The sequence below is a fragment of the Poecile atricapillus genome, chromosome 2 (genome assembly GCF_030490865.1).
Source record: "Poecile atricapillus isolate bPoeAtr1 chromosome 2, bPoeAtr1.hap1, whole genome shotgun sequence".
NCBI lineage: Eukaryota > Metazoa > Chordata > Aves > Passeriformes > Paridae > Poecile > Poecile atricapillus.
The window spans coordinates 35,189,009-35,206,236 of NC_081250.1; the positions used below are offsets into that span (position 1 = coordinate 35,189,009).

Below are 17,228 nucleotides of genomic sequence, written 5' to 3' on the forward strand. Positions count from 1 at the left end.
GTGCTAGTGTAAAGTGCAGAGGGTTTATTGGGTGCAGGGGCATTGATTATTGGTTTGTTTGAAATGAGCACTGGGAACATAGGTTTAGAAGAAAGTTGCTCCTGCCATGCTGGTTTTTGTGCTCTGTTCCCTGCCATTGTGTGTGGTGGTAGCTTCAAGGAGGTGCTGAGCAAGCACCAGGCTCTGCTAACACTGAAAGGCCTCACTATTTGGGACTAAAGCCAGGACTAGGCAGTGGGTGTAGTGCCAGGAAGAGATCTGTAACAACTTCTGCACCACTTCCCTTGCTGGGAGCTGAGAAACAAGGTCGGTGTAGACTCAGCCTATCTAAGTACACACGTTGCTCAATGACCTTTTCAACCGGGCAGGTTCAGACTGCAGAACTTTGTGCAGTAGAGACTGAGATCATGGTTAATCAGTACTGAGCTGGGTGTAGGTGGAATTGTCAAGTTCTGGTCCTGTCATTCTCTTGAAACAATGATTTCATTAGCTGCCAGGAAGCTATTTGGCAGTTCCCCTCGTGTGGGTTCCCTCAGAAAAGTTGGCTGGAGAGTGATCCCTTGCATGGGAAGCATTTGAAGCTCAGCTTGCTAGAAGGCTGAGAGAGCACCATGTTTGCCCAGGCAGACCAGGTGCCAAGAATTAATTAGTTTTGTCCTATGCTACTCAGCAGAAACACAAGAAGTGGCTCTGATCATGCAAACGACTGTGCAGGTGGAGTCTTGCACTGTCATGAGGTCTCCTGTAATTAAAAAGCTTTAAATCAGAGGTCAGAGCTCTCTTGTGAACAGTATAAAAACTGTGAGGTACCTGATCTCCCAAGCTTCTTTAGAAACAGGCAGTTTAAAATATTTAAAATAAAAGAAGACATCTGCTTGGTTGTTGAGACTTGTTGGATTTTTCCTTAAACTGGAAGAGGGGATTATTTTGATTATTTTATTTTGTATTTGACAGTGCATGAGTGAAACACCTGATGCATATGTAATGAAAATATAAGAAGTATGACAATGTTTTTCTCTGTGGTACTCTTGTTTGTGATATGCTGGAAACTGGGTTTATTATTTTAATAAGCTCCTTCTTTTTGTTGCTACCTTTCTTGGCACATTCATGGCAGAGACTTTAGATGCTGGTTTGAGAATTCTTTGTAAAAGCAATGCTCTTGCCTGCTGGGCAAACTGTTTCTGCTGCAAATGTAAAATTATTAATTCCTGGTATAATTCTGAACTAGTAGTAGTAGATTGATCTTGGAATCAAGTTTCAAATTCCTCTCGGGTTTCAGATTTCATGCTGAGCTACAATGGATAGATGCCTTTTATAATCCTCTGCTATGTCAAGGAAGCTTACAGTCAGCTTACAGTGAGATTTCTGGTAAACTCCCATGTTTGACTTTGTCCCAAAACAACTTCATTTTTTTAACAAAAAGTTCTGACGTAGTTTGTTAGACTGTTCTGGGATCTTACTTTTTTTCTGCCAGTTCTGCTTTTGAAAAGGATGCAGTCTTTGAGGGGCTGAATTCATTTAAATATCTTACTCCTGATGGTTACAGGAATCTCCTTAAGGAACACTTATGGTCAGCAGCTTGTGGTTAAGTGGAAGGAAGCTACAGAGTAAATTGCTTGCAAGCAGGTCTCCCCTGTTCTTGGTCCACTCTTTTTTATCATCAGTGGTCCCAGAAGGGTATTTTAACAGACTCATGCCCTTTGAGGCCCCTTACTGAAGCTCTCTTGCCCTTCCAGACTGTTGTGAGCACCAAACCAATGCCTTGGCTTTCCTTCAAAGGAGTAGGAGATTTATAGCTGGATGGGGACCCAGTCATCATCTCTCCCTTCATGCTCCCCTGCTCGGAAAGTCTTGTGGTGCCATATGGGTGGTAAGAACACTTATCCTTACTCAGATGGTTTACCAACCACAAACAAGCTGTGTTTTTCTCTCATATTCTCAGCTATCTCTGACATGACGCACATACTGCATTAGGCAGCTAGCTTCACCTTTTTTGTCCTCTTTCCTGAAAAATCTATATTTGTTTACACCAGAATTTCAGTTATTGCTAATACAAAAATAATATTTGGAGAATTTTGTTATATTTCCAGTTGTTTCTGCTCTTTCTTGATGCTTTTATACATCCTTTATTAAAGATTTAGATGTTTTAGTAGTCTCTCATTATTGACAAACATTTTCTTTGACCAGACCTGGCACTATCACATTAGTAACTGCACTGCCTCCACAGTTCTTGCTTGTTTTGCCCTACCTCCTGTTTTAAATGCTGTTTTTAATGGTCCATTGCCATGTTTGTAGGCTTTTTCTCTTGCATTTTTTAGTTTAAGCTGGGTCTCTGAATCATGACAGATTGGATGCCAGAGAAGGCCAGGACTCGCTCAGAAACTATTCCCCCCCTCCCCCCATAAATATTTGTCTCTGTGATCAAATATCCTTTATTCTAGAGCTTTCTGCTCGGTCTTTATCTTACTGCACTGTCTTTCCCTTCCCTAAAAGCCAGAGGTGTTTCATGCTGCAGTGGTGAAAAATCACTTGCCTCAGCTTGGATCTGTGCAGGTTTGGCTGAGGATGGCAAAGAAAAGTAAGAAAGCAAGGGGTGTCTTCAAACTCTTTTTCCACTAAAATATATGCTGCTTATGCCTTCTGCCAGTACCTTTTCTTGATCTCTGCATTGAGTCCAGGGGATTTTGCATATGGTGGGAAAAAATGTTAATGGGAGAGAGGAAGGTTAATTGCCACCAGATTCATATAAATAATTTATATTGTCAGCAAAAGAGAGCTCTTCTTCTGCCCATAATAAAATTCTGATATCAAATATATTGATTGGTCTTCAATTTTATCATTATATGTCTCAAAAATAAATAGGGAAAAGCTAAATATATTTAGCCTTTTTTGCTAGTTGAGATAAATAAATCATTTTCCGCACAGGTGTCTTTCCAGTGTTTCCTATCAAATGTGACCAGGAGAAGGAATCTACTGTGATCACACAATTCATTGCACATTAGGAGTGCAAATACTCAGTGCTGTTAAGCTCTCTGAGTAAAAGTATGTTGTGCCTTTGGATGGAATAATGCTTTATCTTATTTATGGCTCCTATCTAATTTAGAGTTTTAGTACTGGATCATCTTTTCAGATCACTTGATGAGTTTACTCTGAAAGAAAGGCCCATGACTGCCTGGCTATTGGGTTGTCCAGAAGGCTAGAGGAGCATTTTTCCTGCAGCTGTCCTGTTTATGTAGATCTGTATTACCCTGAAGTACTTTACAAATGCATTAAAGAACATATTTAAAATCTGACTAAATACAAGCCATTTATGGGACAGTATGTATGAACTGTGACTGAATTACCTGTCCAGAGTCCAGAGGATTTTCCCTTTTCTGTGTGCAGGGGTACTCTTTAAAATCTGAAGATTGTAATTAGTATTAAAATAAACTTTTTCAAATGGCTGGTGCCTTCTGCATTTACATCACTTTAGTATCTGAGCACGTTTATCTCTTAAATATTTTAAGTATCGTAGGAGCCCAGAGGGTAGGTCGATGTTCCCATCTATCTTGCAGCATGTAAAGTGACATTCTGAAGGTGATGCAAATAGCATAGCAGAGTGTACCCAGAAATGGAGCTCATTGCCATGCATTTCAGTCAGTTTTCCATAGAAAAAGTCTGTCAGTTCTCAATTAGTTTTATACAACTCGGTTTAGGTTGTTAAGACTGTGATTATTCAGAGTCAAACCTGGAGTGCTCCATGTGTAGAAAGTACAAAAATAGAGTTGTTGTTCTAAACTGAACAGTCCACTTCCACAGAACTCTCAACTGGAAGAAGCTGTTCCAAACCGCTGGCTGTGCCCCTCCACCACAGGGTACTGCACATCACCAAATAGCTCTGCACAGGACCTGACAACTTGTGCTTCACAAGAAACACTTCTGCCAGAGAGGATCCAGCCTTGATCTGAAGTATTTTTCTGAAAGTTTGAGATGTATTCTGATATATTTCTGAAAGGCTGAGATATATTGGAGGAGTGTATATCCCTCCTTGCCATACTTGCTAATTCAGACTTGCTGCTGGAGCCCCCTTCCAGGTCCTGGCTTGTGGGACTTGGAATGCAGGCTTTAGTGTCAGAGATATGACCATTGCTTGTAATCCAGTTATTTTACATTTGACATTTTTATATTGTGCGTTTTTTTTCTCCTCCCCTCCACCTCAGCAGTGGGGAAACATGTTTTGGGTTGTTGTTCTTTTCTTACTGCAATGATTTAGATACCTCTCTATATCCATGCTGTCCTCATTCATATCTCCACTCTTCTAAGCTATCAGCTTCAAATTCTGAAATGTTTATTTCCAGCATTGATGATTTTCATCTGAAAAATCACTGTAAAAATATGATTTGATGGTATTTTCCTGTTTACGGATATTTTGAAGACCTGGCAGATACCCTAAACATTAGTCCAATACTTTACTGCATATTATAGCTGAGTGTGTAGTTTAGGACACTGGAGATAAAATCTGATGAAGTTGGGCGAGTTGAAAAGGAAGTATTTCTTACGTTCAGGCTATTTACATGTGTGGTTTGTTCCATTCTGTTTCTAAGTATGTACTGAACGTGACGTTCTTTGTGTCTGAAATAGTAGCAGAATAACCTAGTGGTTGCTAAGGTAATGAGAGCCCACCATTCCCTTACCAATTCCTGTAAATAAAGTATGGAATTTAATTTCACTCTGTGTTACCTGGGGCAGCTCCGGCATCAGATGAAACAAATGATCTTCACATTCTTCTCCACTTCCCTTCTGATTTTCATTGAAATACTGAGATGTTTCTCTTTTTGTAAATAAATAAGGCTGCCCTGCAGATGGTGAGGTAGAAAGTAGCCTAAGAATTACATCTTTTGTCTTGCAGCTGTTTTCCCTCTGTGACTTAAAATCTATTTGTCTTTCTGCTGAAACACTTCTGTTGGGTGTCATCAGGGCTGAAGATTTAACAGTCATAAGAATTCCTTCCTCTGTTTTTCTCTTGATGCAGAACTTACATGTTTATTATCTGTGCTTGTGCTATGGATTGCAAGCACAGCATGAGTGTGAATCTAAGATTTTTTTCTTCATCAAAGAAAAGACGTTTCCCTCAAAATACAATATGGTAAATCCAGGAATTTGCAAATGCTGGACACCAGTAGAGGAGTGAGTGAGATACTTACCTGGTGAAACAGTTCTTGGCAAGGATTGTAACTGGCCTTGGGAGTGCAGGCAGCAAACAAGAAATCCAAAGGAGCTCTGACTGCTGTGCAGCCAGGCAACACTACACCCCAGACCATCTTGACTTTGTAATGGAAAAAGAGAGAATCCATATCAAGCTACTCGGCAGCTAATCAATCATCCGAGTCCACCAGGCTGGGCACAGAAGATTGTGTCTCTTATGTACATGGGGAGGAAGAAGAAACAGCTGGGGCATGGGATGGAGTTATTCTTGGCATAAAGGAATCTGTTGTAAGAGAGAAGCAGCTTATTATGCTGCATTATGGAATGGCAGAACAATATTCCTGCTTTTTTATGCGACAGATTTTTGTCTTGCTTGTGTTTACATTGATACTAAGTCATGGGTCACTAGCCACAAGTTGCCACAAGTGGGTTACTTTAGCCTAATAGCTGTCTGGATATCAAGACTTTACATTCGAATAGCCTGTCTGCCCAGAGAAGTAGATCTGGGAGGTGAAGTGGACAGCTGGCATAATATATGGACACTTGAACCCGGAAATTAAAGACAGCTGCTGGATCTAATTTTAAACATAGCTCTTGATCAGATCTCTCTAGATCCTGCTTGTCCTGCTACAGCAAAGTCATTAGTGGGAGTAGAGAGAAAATACGTGGAAGATACCGGTAGAGAGCTTTTGTGAGGAAAGGAATCACCCTTGTTCCAGTGATGGTGTTTCCATTTTTCACAGTAAGTACTGTCAGCTTCCAGAGAAGGGGAGTGGGAATGGTTTGTGGCCGGTACTTGGTCTAACACCGCTGACACGGGCAGCTCTTCTGGGGCCTCATAATGGCCAGCGGGACTCCAAGCTCTGCAAGTACGAGGACAGGCAGCGCTGTTCCAAACGAGGAAAATGTGACAGAGTGGGGGTTTTCCTAACATTTTAAAATAACACGTGGTTACGTATCAGCCAGGTTGTAATTCCGAGTTTTTACATCAGGGGCCGGGAATGCGGCGGCGCTAGCGGCGGTCTGGAGCTCCATCTAGCGGGGCGCGGCAAATCCCGCCGGCTGGGTTTGGGTTTTTTTAGCCAAGTACAAAAATAACTACGAATAGTATCGTACCCACAGAATTCTTCACTTGGGATTAACGAGTTAGTCACAATACTAATTCAGCAGCTGGTTAAGTGTTTCCAGGTTTCTGTTTTGCTTTCAGAATGCCATTACCAAGCTGGTTTGGTTTTGGGGGATTTTTCAAGTGTGACAGTATTGTTCTGCTTTATTACAACTGTGATACTAAAATTAAGGGCTGTGGAAACATTTCTGGTACTCGTTTCTTTAGGGAGTTACCTAACCTCTGGGAATTCTAGAAACAAGGAGAACATTGCTCCTCTGATATGAAAATTCCCCTCTATTAGACTTCTCTGTTAATCACAATAGGTTTTGGAATAACAGCTTTGCTGTTTATTATCTGCTTTTAAAAAGTGAAATATCCAACTTTTTTTAAGTTATGGGTTTTTTTAATATATATAATAAGAAACTTGAAGAAGTAAGAATAATTTTTGTTTGTTTTATTACAAAACTTTAAATTGCAACTTGACGGTATGTTTACCAAGCTTGGTTAGAATAGAAATGTTCCTAAAATATAATTGTATTATTCTAAAGGTATGCTTCTTAAACTGGTGTTAATCTCCAGTGCAGAGAGACAGTCTAAGTTAATTATCACATTCAAATATAAGTGCAGCATGTATTTATCTATCCCTTTTCCTAAGTGGATAAAACAGATATTTATTATAATTTGGCATATAAAAATCTTGATGTAAAGCATTGTAAATAGTATGATAAGAGCTGACAGAGGCAGTTGGAGGTGGAGTTGTGGGACAGAAGCCATAAATGGCCAAATGAGGTCACATTGCATTTAAGCATGTTTCCTAATTTGCTTCCAACAAGTATTAGCCCAACTAGTATTAGATTTGTGTTATATTTAAACTTTCAGCTTTCCTGCCCTCCTGCACAACCAAATGCTGTTCCTGTTGATTTGATTCAAAGGCTTGGGAGTGACAGCTGCCAAGGAGGGCTTATTTCAAATCTTCTGTTCACAGTTTGCCTGTGTATCCTTTCTAGGTATGCATTTTTGTCTGTACCTCCCATCTAAAGCTCTTATTGTCAACAGGCAAGCTCAGAGATACCAAAATTGCGAAAGGAGGACCAAAAAGCTCGAAACGCGCTTTTGGCTGATATCCAGCAGGGAACTCGCCTGAGGAAAGTGACTCAAATCAACGATCGCAGTGCACCACAGATTGAAAGTGAGTGTGTGCTCCTCAGTAAGGCCCTGGGGGAGCTTTGCTGAAGCCTCAGGTGTGGGTAGAGATCAGATGGACAGTATTAAACTGAAGGGCAGGTTTGAAGGTCAGCAAAGGTCTGTTTGTTGTATGGTTTTAGGATGCAGAGAGGGGACACTTTCTAAACGTGCATCCTGCTCTGAGATCAGTGACTGTTAACACTTCATGGTAAATCTCCAACCGGTTATCACCTTAACAGGCATTCCTTGTTCCAAAATAAATAATGAATGATTAAATCCTTGAGAGCATTTCAATAAAATAATTAAGTGGGAATTGTTGGCTCTCGCAGAACAATTGTTCTTTATTAGATTAAAAGGACAAAAAATGCTGAAAAACTCTGGAAACATAAATTCAGTATTAAGCCTAAAACAACTATTTCTTGGTGTCATGATTTGTGTGAGATTGAAGAGCACCAGAGGGTGCTGTGCTCTAAGGTACAGGTCAGAGAGGGATGGCAGTTCCTGTAGTAACAGTACAGGGAAAAGTGTGGCCTTGGTTGTTTGTTAGCACCAAGCCTTAGCAGTCTCAGGGTAAGGATGAAATGATTTTCTGATATACCTTGGGTTTTTCATTCTTTTTAACAGAACCCAAAGAAGCTAACAGAGATGGAGGTAACACAGCTGTTAATAAAGGTGGCTCTCCGCAGCCTCTGGGGGGTTTATTTGCTGGTGGCTTTCCTGTTCTCAGACCAGCAGGCCAGAGGGACGTGACAGGTAAGGGCTTCATTTGTATGAAAACGTAGCTGGGCTAGCAGAAATTAGGGGTGAAAGTACTTTGGGATTAGCTTCACTGATTGATTTTTATTGGGTTGTTTGTTTTTTTCTGAATGCTTAGTTCATCATGTGACCATGGAGGGCTCAATTAATAATGTGATTGAAGCCACCTTTCTAGATCTCAGGTGCTTTATTCCTTAAAACATAAATAAAAAGCTATCTCCACAGTTGGTAAGAAAGAGATCAAATTGATCTCTTTAACTGAGCTTTTTACATTATTTTAATGAAAAATTTTAATTGTGTCTTGAATACAGTATTGAAATCCGAGCTTATCAGTTTCAGTACAAATGGCAAATTCATATTTCCTTACCTCCACTAGTGTATATTTCTATGCTATTACAGTCTTGTGTATTACTTTAAAGATTCATATTTAAGATTTTTGCCCTCTGGATTTTATGGAGTATAGCTTTGATCTGGCAAGGTAATTTACTGATCTGAAAAAGAAGGGTATTGTTGCTTCACAATGACAGGAGGAAGGCACATGTGGGAGCCCCACTGCTGCTTTCACCTCAAGAAATGCCAGCATCAATGAGGGATGAGTTTTATAATCACGGTAATGACCTCTGTCACTGTTGGGCAGCTGATGCCTGCTCATGCAGCACAGAGCAAAGTAGCTTTTTGCAGGGAAAGACAGAACTTGGCTCTGCCTAAAGGTTTTTTGCTCCCAAAAGGCAAGCCAAAGATGAACAGCACTGTATGTCATGGGGCTTTTGACATAGCTTCAGTGGCAGTAAGTACTTTGAGTTGTTCTTAAAACTATGGCCATGCCTATCAGACTCTGTGTGTGTCAAATGAGATGCCTTTTTTGACATCTTGCTTTGTGACATTTATTCAGGAAAAGACATTTTGTAAGTTCAAGAGTCTTCAGGCATTTGCTGTTAAAAAGGAAATAGCAGAACCTGTGCCTTACAGAAAGCCTTTGAGGCACTGCTTTTAGAAACTTGGCTTTTATCAATGGAGTTGAGGTTTCTGTAACACTTGTGTGAATTTTTTGATCCTAAGCAAGTACTTAGCTTGAAGGATGCCAGTTGATGTGTGTCAAACTGCTCATGTACTTTTCACCAGGGCAGTGGGTTGTACCAGGCAAGATGAGGCTGCTGTGTAGGGCCCCAGACTCTGCAGAAAAGTTCCTTCTCCTTAAGATGTTTCATTCTGCAGAAGCTGAGGAACAGGGAGGGGGGAGCAAGGTCTCTCAGCAGGTCATCATATAACTAAGCAGAATCCCTGGTGCCCCCTGGAATACATCACCTCCTAAGCCCCATTACAGTGTGGGCAACCTGTTGGATATGAAGTGTTTGGGGTGAATGAGTTTAATCCCTCCGGGTATCCACTGGGGAGGGGAAGATGAAGAGCTTGCCCTTGTCGCTGTTCGGTCTGAGGAGTGGGAACGCAGCCTCGGTGTGTAACATGTGGTATCTGAATTTCAGCAGGGAGGCCTGGGCAGCTCTCCGGAGTCCGAGCAGCATCCCCCAGACCCTCCGCACCGGCGAGCAGCGGCGCTGCCAAGGCGAACAGCAACCCCTCGCAGCCGGCCGAGGGCCCAAGGGCAGCTGTCCCACCGGAGCCTCCCGGCACCTCCCGAGCCGCAGCGGGAGCGGGTCCCGGGCGGCCCAGCCTGCCCGCCCCGCCTCCACCGCCTCCCGCTTCCAGCAAGCCTTCCCTCACCTTCCCTCCTCCTCCCCCTCTGCCCCCGCCGGCCGATCGCCCGGCCAAGGGGGTGATCCCCGGCGCTGCTCCCCCGCTCCCTCCCCCTCAGGCTGACAAACCCGCCAAGTCTCAAGCAGGCGCTTCGCACCCGCCCCCGCCGCCGCCCCCTCCTCCTCCTCCCCCGCTGCCCCCCGTGCCCCCCTGCGGGCTGCCGGGCAGGGCCGCCGAGGCCTCTGCGGCCGAAGGCAGGGACTGTCCCCCGCCCGCGCCGCCGCCCCCGCCTCCTCCCCCGCCGCCGCACGCCCACCCCCCGGCCCCCAACAGGCTCTCCTTTCCCCCCTCCTCGGCCTTCAGCGGTGCCGAGGTGCCCCCTCCGCTGCCCCCCAAGTCTCCCCACTTGCTGTCACAGTTCCACAAGCCAAGCAATATCCAGTCGCTGCCGCTCCCACCCACCCCCGGCCCCCCTCAGCCCGCAGCCGTGGTGGATACGAGGAAGAAGAGACCCGGCCGAGGCGCAGGTGAGAGCGGTACCTCTGAAGGAAGGAGGCTTTTCCCTCCCTTCGGCTAGCGGGGAAAATCATAGAATTATTTGGGTTAGAACAGGACCTTGAAGATTATTTAGTTCTTCAAGGCCCCCTTCCAACCCAAACCATTCTATCGCACTGATGACTGAAGAGCATGGAGGGGCAGGGATGAAGAGCACACATGGGAGGAATACCTATAGGTTGCACAGCTGGTGTGAACACCCAAAACATCCGGCTTTTTGAGATGTCAGGCAGTTCTTAGCACTGGGCACACATGCCTTATAGTTAAAGCTGCCACTCTTGGAAGCGACATCCAAAGTCTTAGGACCACTGGGCTGGTTCTTGCTTTTGTGTTGACATTGGTGTGTTTCCAGCAGTGTGATGGGTGGTACCCTGACAGACTCAGGTGGGGGAGCAGAGTACACACCACGGTGTCTGTCAGCTCAGAAGCTTTTCATGTGCCAGACTGCCCAAGACATCCCTTTACAGCTGTATCCATGCAGGAGCAATATTGGCAACAGCTAGGAAACACTAGGAGATAATGAAACAGAGATGGAGCAGCTACCACCATAGGTAAGCAAAAGCAAATCTGGCTGCAGCCCTCTGCTGTTCAACAGAGGAGCAGCCAGTGCATCCTGTGATGAAGATGGTTGGGCTGAACTACTTCCCAGCTTCTTGGGAAGAGGTTTATTATCCAGTATTTCCTTGAGTAGATGATAGAAGGAAATTTTTTTTGACTCCTCTAATGTAATGAAAATAATAAAAAAGATGAGTCTAGATCTGTGTGGGTTTGAGAAATGGAGACAGCTACTTAACAGGGAACATCTGAAAGAGAATGTTCTGTACCCTGCATTTTAGCAGCCACATGTCAGGAAAAAGATTACTGGTTCCCTTTGAGAGCCAAGGGAAAGGCCGTGTAAGTACAGCAGATCAGGTGCCCTGTGGTGGTGATTAATGCTGCTCAGAATGCTCTGTTAACTATGTCAAGATGCTCTTTTCTTGTGGCAGTTCCCTTTGTATATTTTCCATAAAATTACCCTGCCTGTCCCTTGCTATGTAGGAGGATAAGCAGTTTTGAGAGGCTGCTAACTTGGAGGCCTTGGGCTTGCTCCCCCTCACACAGCTCCTGTGGTATGTCGCCCAGGTGTAAACCTTGATGGCCCTTGCCATCAAGTGAATACCAGCTCCTCAGTGAAATGCACAAGACTAATGGTAATTCTATTGCATAGCTGCCAAATTGTCAGCTTTTAAATTTTTACATTTTCTTTTGACATACCACCTCATGTGGTTGTTTTGTTAATTTCCTTTGCTTAAAGAGACTGCTTATTCTTGTGAAAGTGGAAGGACAACTTTCCCTTCCAGACTGGGACTAAACCACACTTCAGAATGTCACACTTTCCTTAGAACTGGAAGTGGAAAACCCCAGCCAGTTCCAAGAGTCACTTGAATTTAATACTTAACATTACAAATCTGTGGTCAGGCTTGGCAAACAACAGCTATAGGTACATTTTCCCCAAATACTGCATTCTTTCTACACCCCCTCCACTTTTGTGTGTTGTTTACTGTTGGGTTTAAGCCATGATGATGTTTATATGCTGGTCTCCTGCATTTTTTTAAAGGAACTGGTGCTGGGAAGCTGGTCACACCTCCACAGCCACCAGCAAGATCCCCAACAACTGAACTTACAAGCAAGTCTGGAGTCTCAGCCTGGGCTACAGCGCATGACCCCTACACACCACTTAAAAATGGAAATATGCACATCATTGGTAATATCATTAAATTAAATCTCTTTGTCTTAGTTAATAATCTTACTACAAAAGCCTGTGTGTTTCTCAGACCTCAAAAGCTCACTCAAAGACTTTGTCCTAGCAATAACAGGGTAGTATAATAGAAACATTTTTGTACAGCCTTACACAATGATAGAAAATTAAGGCTTTTTCACAAAGGATTTTAATTCAGTCAGTAGAAAAGCATGCACTACCTGCAAAGCTACTTAAAAATATTAAAAGTTCCCATAGTGTGCATATATTACCATTCTTAAACCAGATCATGGACATTTAGAAGCTTCACTCCTATAGGGCAAAGACCACTAAGAATTATATTTGTGGTCTGATGAATTGGCCACTCATTCTTGTTTACAACTAAAAATGTCTTGAAAACCACCAAGGAATACCTCTGTTGCCACAATACCATCAATGCAGAAAACTGGAATGGCAGCCAGAAGCTTAACTTCAGTTTTAACAGCAGGCAGTGATTGCAATTAATGCAAAAAAATTGGATGACCCACAGGAGTACTCATCTGGATGGTTTATATGGAATGAGCCACTATCAATTCCAGGGGAAAATAAATCAGCATTTTTAATTGAAATTACTTGTGGCAATATTGTTGGGATTTGGGGTTGTTTTTTTTATTGAAGTTTCTCTCTAGCAGCAGTTAATGTTTATTTCTCTGAAACTTCCCAGATGACTTTGAATCGAAATTTACTTTCCATTCTGTGGAAGATTTCCCCCCACCTGATGAATTCAAACCATTTCAAAAAACATATCCCAGCAAGATAGCCAGAGGTAAGTGTGTAAACATGAAAAGATCTGATCATTATCAGGAGGTTTAAAAATGGGGATGAAAAATAAAGAACTGAATAAGCATTAGCATAACTGGACTGCTAGCATAGGCACAGAGAGGCATGGGATTTGTCACAGTGGCAACAGGGACCAAAGATATAGTGAAAAACTCCAAATACTTTGGAATCTTAGCTAAAAGCAAATTATGTGGCTGAACATGGAGCCTGTGTTTTTAGATTGCTAAATTTGCAAAACCTGTAATGTTAAAAACAGTCATGTTGTAAAACAAACTTGGGCAGCTACTAAGTTTGATTTTTTTGTTCACTAACTTGTGAAATCACAGAGAATGACTTGATCCATGTCCTCCATTATATATTTTGATTTAAATCCTATGCATGGTGTTTTACCTGAATAACAAAGATACTTAGTACCTGAACTTCGTCAGGAAAGTCATAAATGGCTGAACCTTGCTTTATTTTTTATTCCTCTCTTCTTAACTTTGAAACTTAGAATTAGGTCACTGTTTTAAGAGCATTCACTCTTCATTTGAAAATGGGTAGTTGAAAGTGTCAAAAGATCTCACACCCATATTCTGCTTTTTATAGAACCCAATTTTCTGTATTATTAGCTCTCCACCTTTTAATTAACCTTTTGTTTTGTTTCCATGTTAAGGTACTTTGCATGACTTTTCATAGCAGCCTCAGTCAGACTAAATTGTCTGCTGTATATTCTGACTTTTTACTGAAGTGCTGCAGAGCACAAGCAATATGTGTGTGTATGTAGGTATACATATGTATATATGTACATGTCTGTATATATCAGAAGTAGCAGATAAATGCAGCATCCCTGCTATATATCTGTATCCAAAATACTTACTTAAAATATGTTCTATCTATTTACAGATCCCTCTAAAAATCCTCCGTTAAGAACACACGTGAGATGAGAAGAATCTTCTGATTGTCTCTGGACTAGTATAAAAGTCAAGATCAAGATAATATATAAAACAGAAGGGGTTCCTGTTGAAGTGATAGATTGTACTTGAGTCACAAGTACTGCAATATTAACATTTCTATAAACTGTAAAACAATATACCTTTTGAACTGGCCTGCATACTACAGGAATGTTAGCACAGGCTTTTAAATTACTGTATATAGGGGAATATTTTTTAAGCAAAGCAGCATAAAATTTTAATTCTTTGTAATGTTGAAACAGTTCTCATTCTTACCATGCTGACAATGTTACCTCAGAATGTTTTGTGCTACGTGCCTGTAGTTCTTTTTTCCTCTTCCATCATAATTTTTGGAAATTCCCCAGTTATTATTCAGACATTTTTTCAATGAACTGTCAAACTAATATGCTATCTTTAGTCTGTTTTTATGTTTCTTCACTTCTTCCATTCTGCCTGGCCTCAGATTGCAGCAGGCTGTCACTTTTATGAAGAGATGGGCCCACAGTCCTTTTCTCATGAAGCATGAAGAAGAGATGCCAAGGAGCTGTGCCTGCTAATGAACCTACCTCCTGATGATTACATATCCTTATAGGATAGTGTCTGAAGAAGCTCAGCTGGGTAGGGTGGTCATGGACTTGACAGAGATGACAGAACCTTTCCAAAGCAGAGGAAAAGGAAGTTGCTCTATTGTAAGCAAGAAAAAGAAATGGCATGTGTGAATACACATGATGAGTGTCCTGTCTTTTCCTGCAGGCAAAGTGGGTATTTACCATTTCTGTGATAGACTGCCTTTACCCAGCAATTACAAGGCCTTTGGATGAGGGGTCCAAAACCTACATTTTAAACAGGCAACTAGAGCTACTACTGTTCGCCAGCTATGAAGGTTCATTGTCCAAAACACACCATGTGGAACACTCAGCCCCAAAAGTGGTTGTTGTCTCAAATACAGTTGGTTGGGAAAAGTAGCAGCCTAGCAGCAGACAGGACTTGAATTACTGCTTTGAATACTCAGACCTTGGGTAAGGTCTTTGGATCACAGATGTTCAGATCTGGTCCTAAGATGTCTATTTCTAGCAAGAATTACCCTTATTCTTGTGCAATCACTGCATTGGGAGGAGTGGTGCCAGGTCAGGGAGGTGATTCTTCCCCTCTGCTAGTGAGGCTACACCTGGTATATGGCCACATGTGCTGTGTCCACATTCTGGGCTCCCCCGTGAAAGGATGACAAGGCCATGCTAAAGAGAGTCCTACAAAGGTGGACTGGAAGGGACTGGAGCATCTCTCCTATGAGGGAAGGCTGAGAGAGCTGGGACTGATCGGCCTAGAAAAGAGAAAGCTCAGAGGGGATCTCTCTAATGTATATAAATATTCAAAGGGAGGGTATAAAGATGGAGCCAGACTCTTTTCAGCAGTGTCCAGTGACAGGACCAGAGGAAATGGGCAACTGCAACACAGGTGTTGTCAGAACTTCAGGAAACAAATTTTGACTGTGGGGGTAACTGAGCCTTAGAACAGGTTGCCCAGGGACCTTGCAGAGTTTCACTCCTCAAGGCACTCAAAAGCCATCTGGACTTTGTCCTCAGCAACTGGCACTAGGTGACCCTGCTTGGCCAGGGGTGTTGGACCAGATGACCTGTAGCCATCCCTTTCAATCCCAACCACCCTTTGATTCCCCTTTTTACAGCTTTTCTGAGTTCCTAGACCTGGGTTACAACAACCCAAGGCACCAGGGGAGAGCAGAGCAGCTGGAAATCTGCCTGCCACTAAAGCACCTAGGTGTGCTGGCTGACAGTGGCTAAACATGCTGAACAGGGGCCAGTGTGTGCTCAGGTGGTCAAGAAAGCCAACAACATCCTGGCTTGAGGAGGTTCAGAGGGGACCTTATCACTCTCTATAACCCGAAAGGGCACTGTACCAATGTAGGGGTCAGTCACTTCTCTCAAGTAACAAGGCACAGGACAAGAGGAAATACCCTCAAGCTGTGCCAGGGGAGATTCTGTATAAGGAAAAACATCTTCACCAAAAGGGTGGTCAGGCATTGGAACAGGCTCCTCAGGGTAGTGGTGAAGTCACCATTTAATACCTACAGAAAGAGGTATTGTAAAATACTTGTAGATGTGGCATTCAGGGACACATGGTTTAGTGGTGGACTTGGCAGTGCTGGGTTAAGGGTTGGATTAGATGATCTCAGGAGTTGTTTTCCAATGTAAATGATTCCATGATTCACCAGCCTGAAAAAGAATACTGCTGTTCCAGGGTGAGTCTGGTGCTAACAGCCAGGCTATTACAGTTATGGCATTAATTTATATAATTGCCGTAAATTCCCCTCAGTTAGAGGTGTAATAATGTTATAGATCACTGATGATCTTTCCCCATCCTGTTGCCTTTGAACAAAACTATTTGGAAAAGACAGGTAACTGCATCTTTTCATCCCTGCTTTTCTCTTTGTTCTTGCAGCAGCTCAGTTAAGCTGTAAGAACATTCCCACACACATGCACATTCGTGGTGTAAGATAGTGTAGGGGTAAGAAGCTCTTCACCCACAGAACTCCAAGAAAGCAACATTAGTCTTTTTCTAGCCTATTATGATAACTTGCTGTACATCATGTGAAAAAAAGACAAAAAAAAAAAAAAAAAAAAAAGTGGTGATGCTTTGACCAATACTGTCACTTTTCGTAGTTACTTGATAACTATGCATGAATATAGTAACATCTACATTGCTTCTCAAACAACTGGAAAAGTTCAATACTGTTTTAAAAACTATTTTGTTATGGTACTATAAAAGTGGCATATTGTTGGCTCTCATTTATTCTGAAATTTGTGTACTGCTCTGTAGTAAGCACCTTCCTAAGGATTTTAAAACTACCTAATGCTAGACTACCTGCCAGCATATATATAAAGGAGAAGAAAATTTTAGTCCATTTTTATTACAGTTTGGATATTTTAGAAATAAACATCTTTCAGGGATGAAACTAGAAATCCTGTGCCTATTTGTTAGTATTTCTGAAATGTTTCCATTTATTTGTCATTCAAGATCCATTGTAGCCTCTGGAGATACACTGTCACCCTGAGGCAGCTGATCCCACAAGTCCCCCATGTCCTTCCACTGAGACACACCTCTGTTCAAGACCACTGCAAATATTACAACTGTGCAGTTGCTCGGGTTTCTACTGACTGCACCCAACCATGTTGTTGTACCACAGTTGTTTCTTGTTTTTAAATGCACTACACTTGTAAGCAAAATCAACATTCTATTA

At 42.4% G+C, this 17,228-nt stretch overlaps 1 protein-coding gene across 5 annotated transcripts in view; it reads left to right on the plus strand.

Annotated features, from left to right (window-relative positions):
- WIPF3 (WAS/WASL interacting protein family member 3) overlaps positions 1 to 17,228 on the plus strand; it is a 37,928-nt gene extending 20,700 nt beyond the window's left edge. For 3 of the 5 annotated variants that reach the window (XM_058832457.1, XM_058832460.1, XM_058832459.1), the window contains exons 3-8: positions 7,349 to 7,481; positions 8,102 to 8,230; positions 9,718 to 10,455; positions 12,081 to 12,227; positions 12,925 to 13,026; positions 13,926 to 17,227. In XM_058832457.1, coding sequence (XP_058688440.1) covers positions 7,349 to 7,481; positions 8,102 to 8,230; positions 9,718 to 10,455; positions 12,081 to 12,227; positions 12,925 to 13,026; positions 13,926 to 13,966 — 1,290 coding nt within the window. In that variant the 3' untranslated portion in view covers positions 13,967 to 17,227. Of the gene's footprint in view, positions 1 to 5,306; positions 5,927 to 7,348; positions 7,482 to 8,101; positions 8,231 to 9,717; positions 10,456 to 12,080; positions 12,228 to 12,924; positions 13,027 to 13,925 lie in introns of those variants that run through there. The other 2 variants (XM_058832461.1, XM_058832458.1) reach the window with 2 other exon arrangements.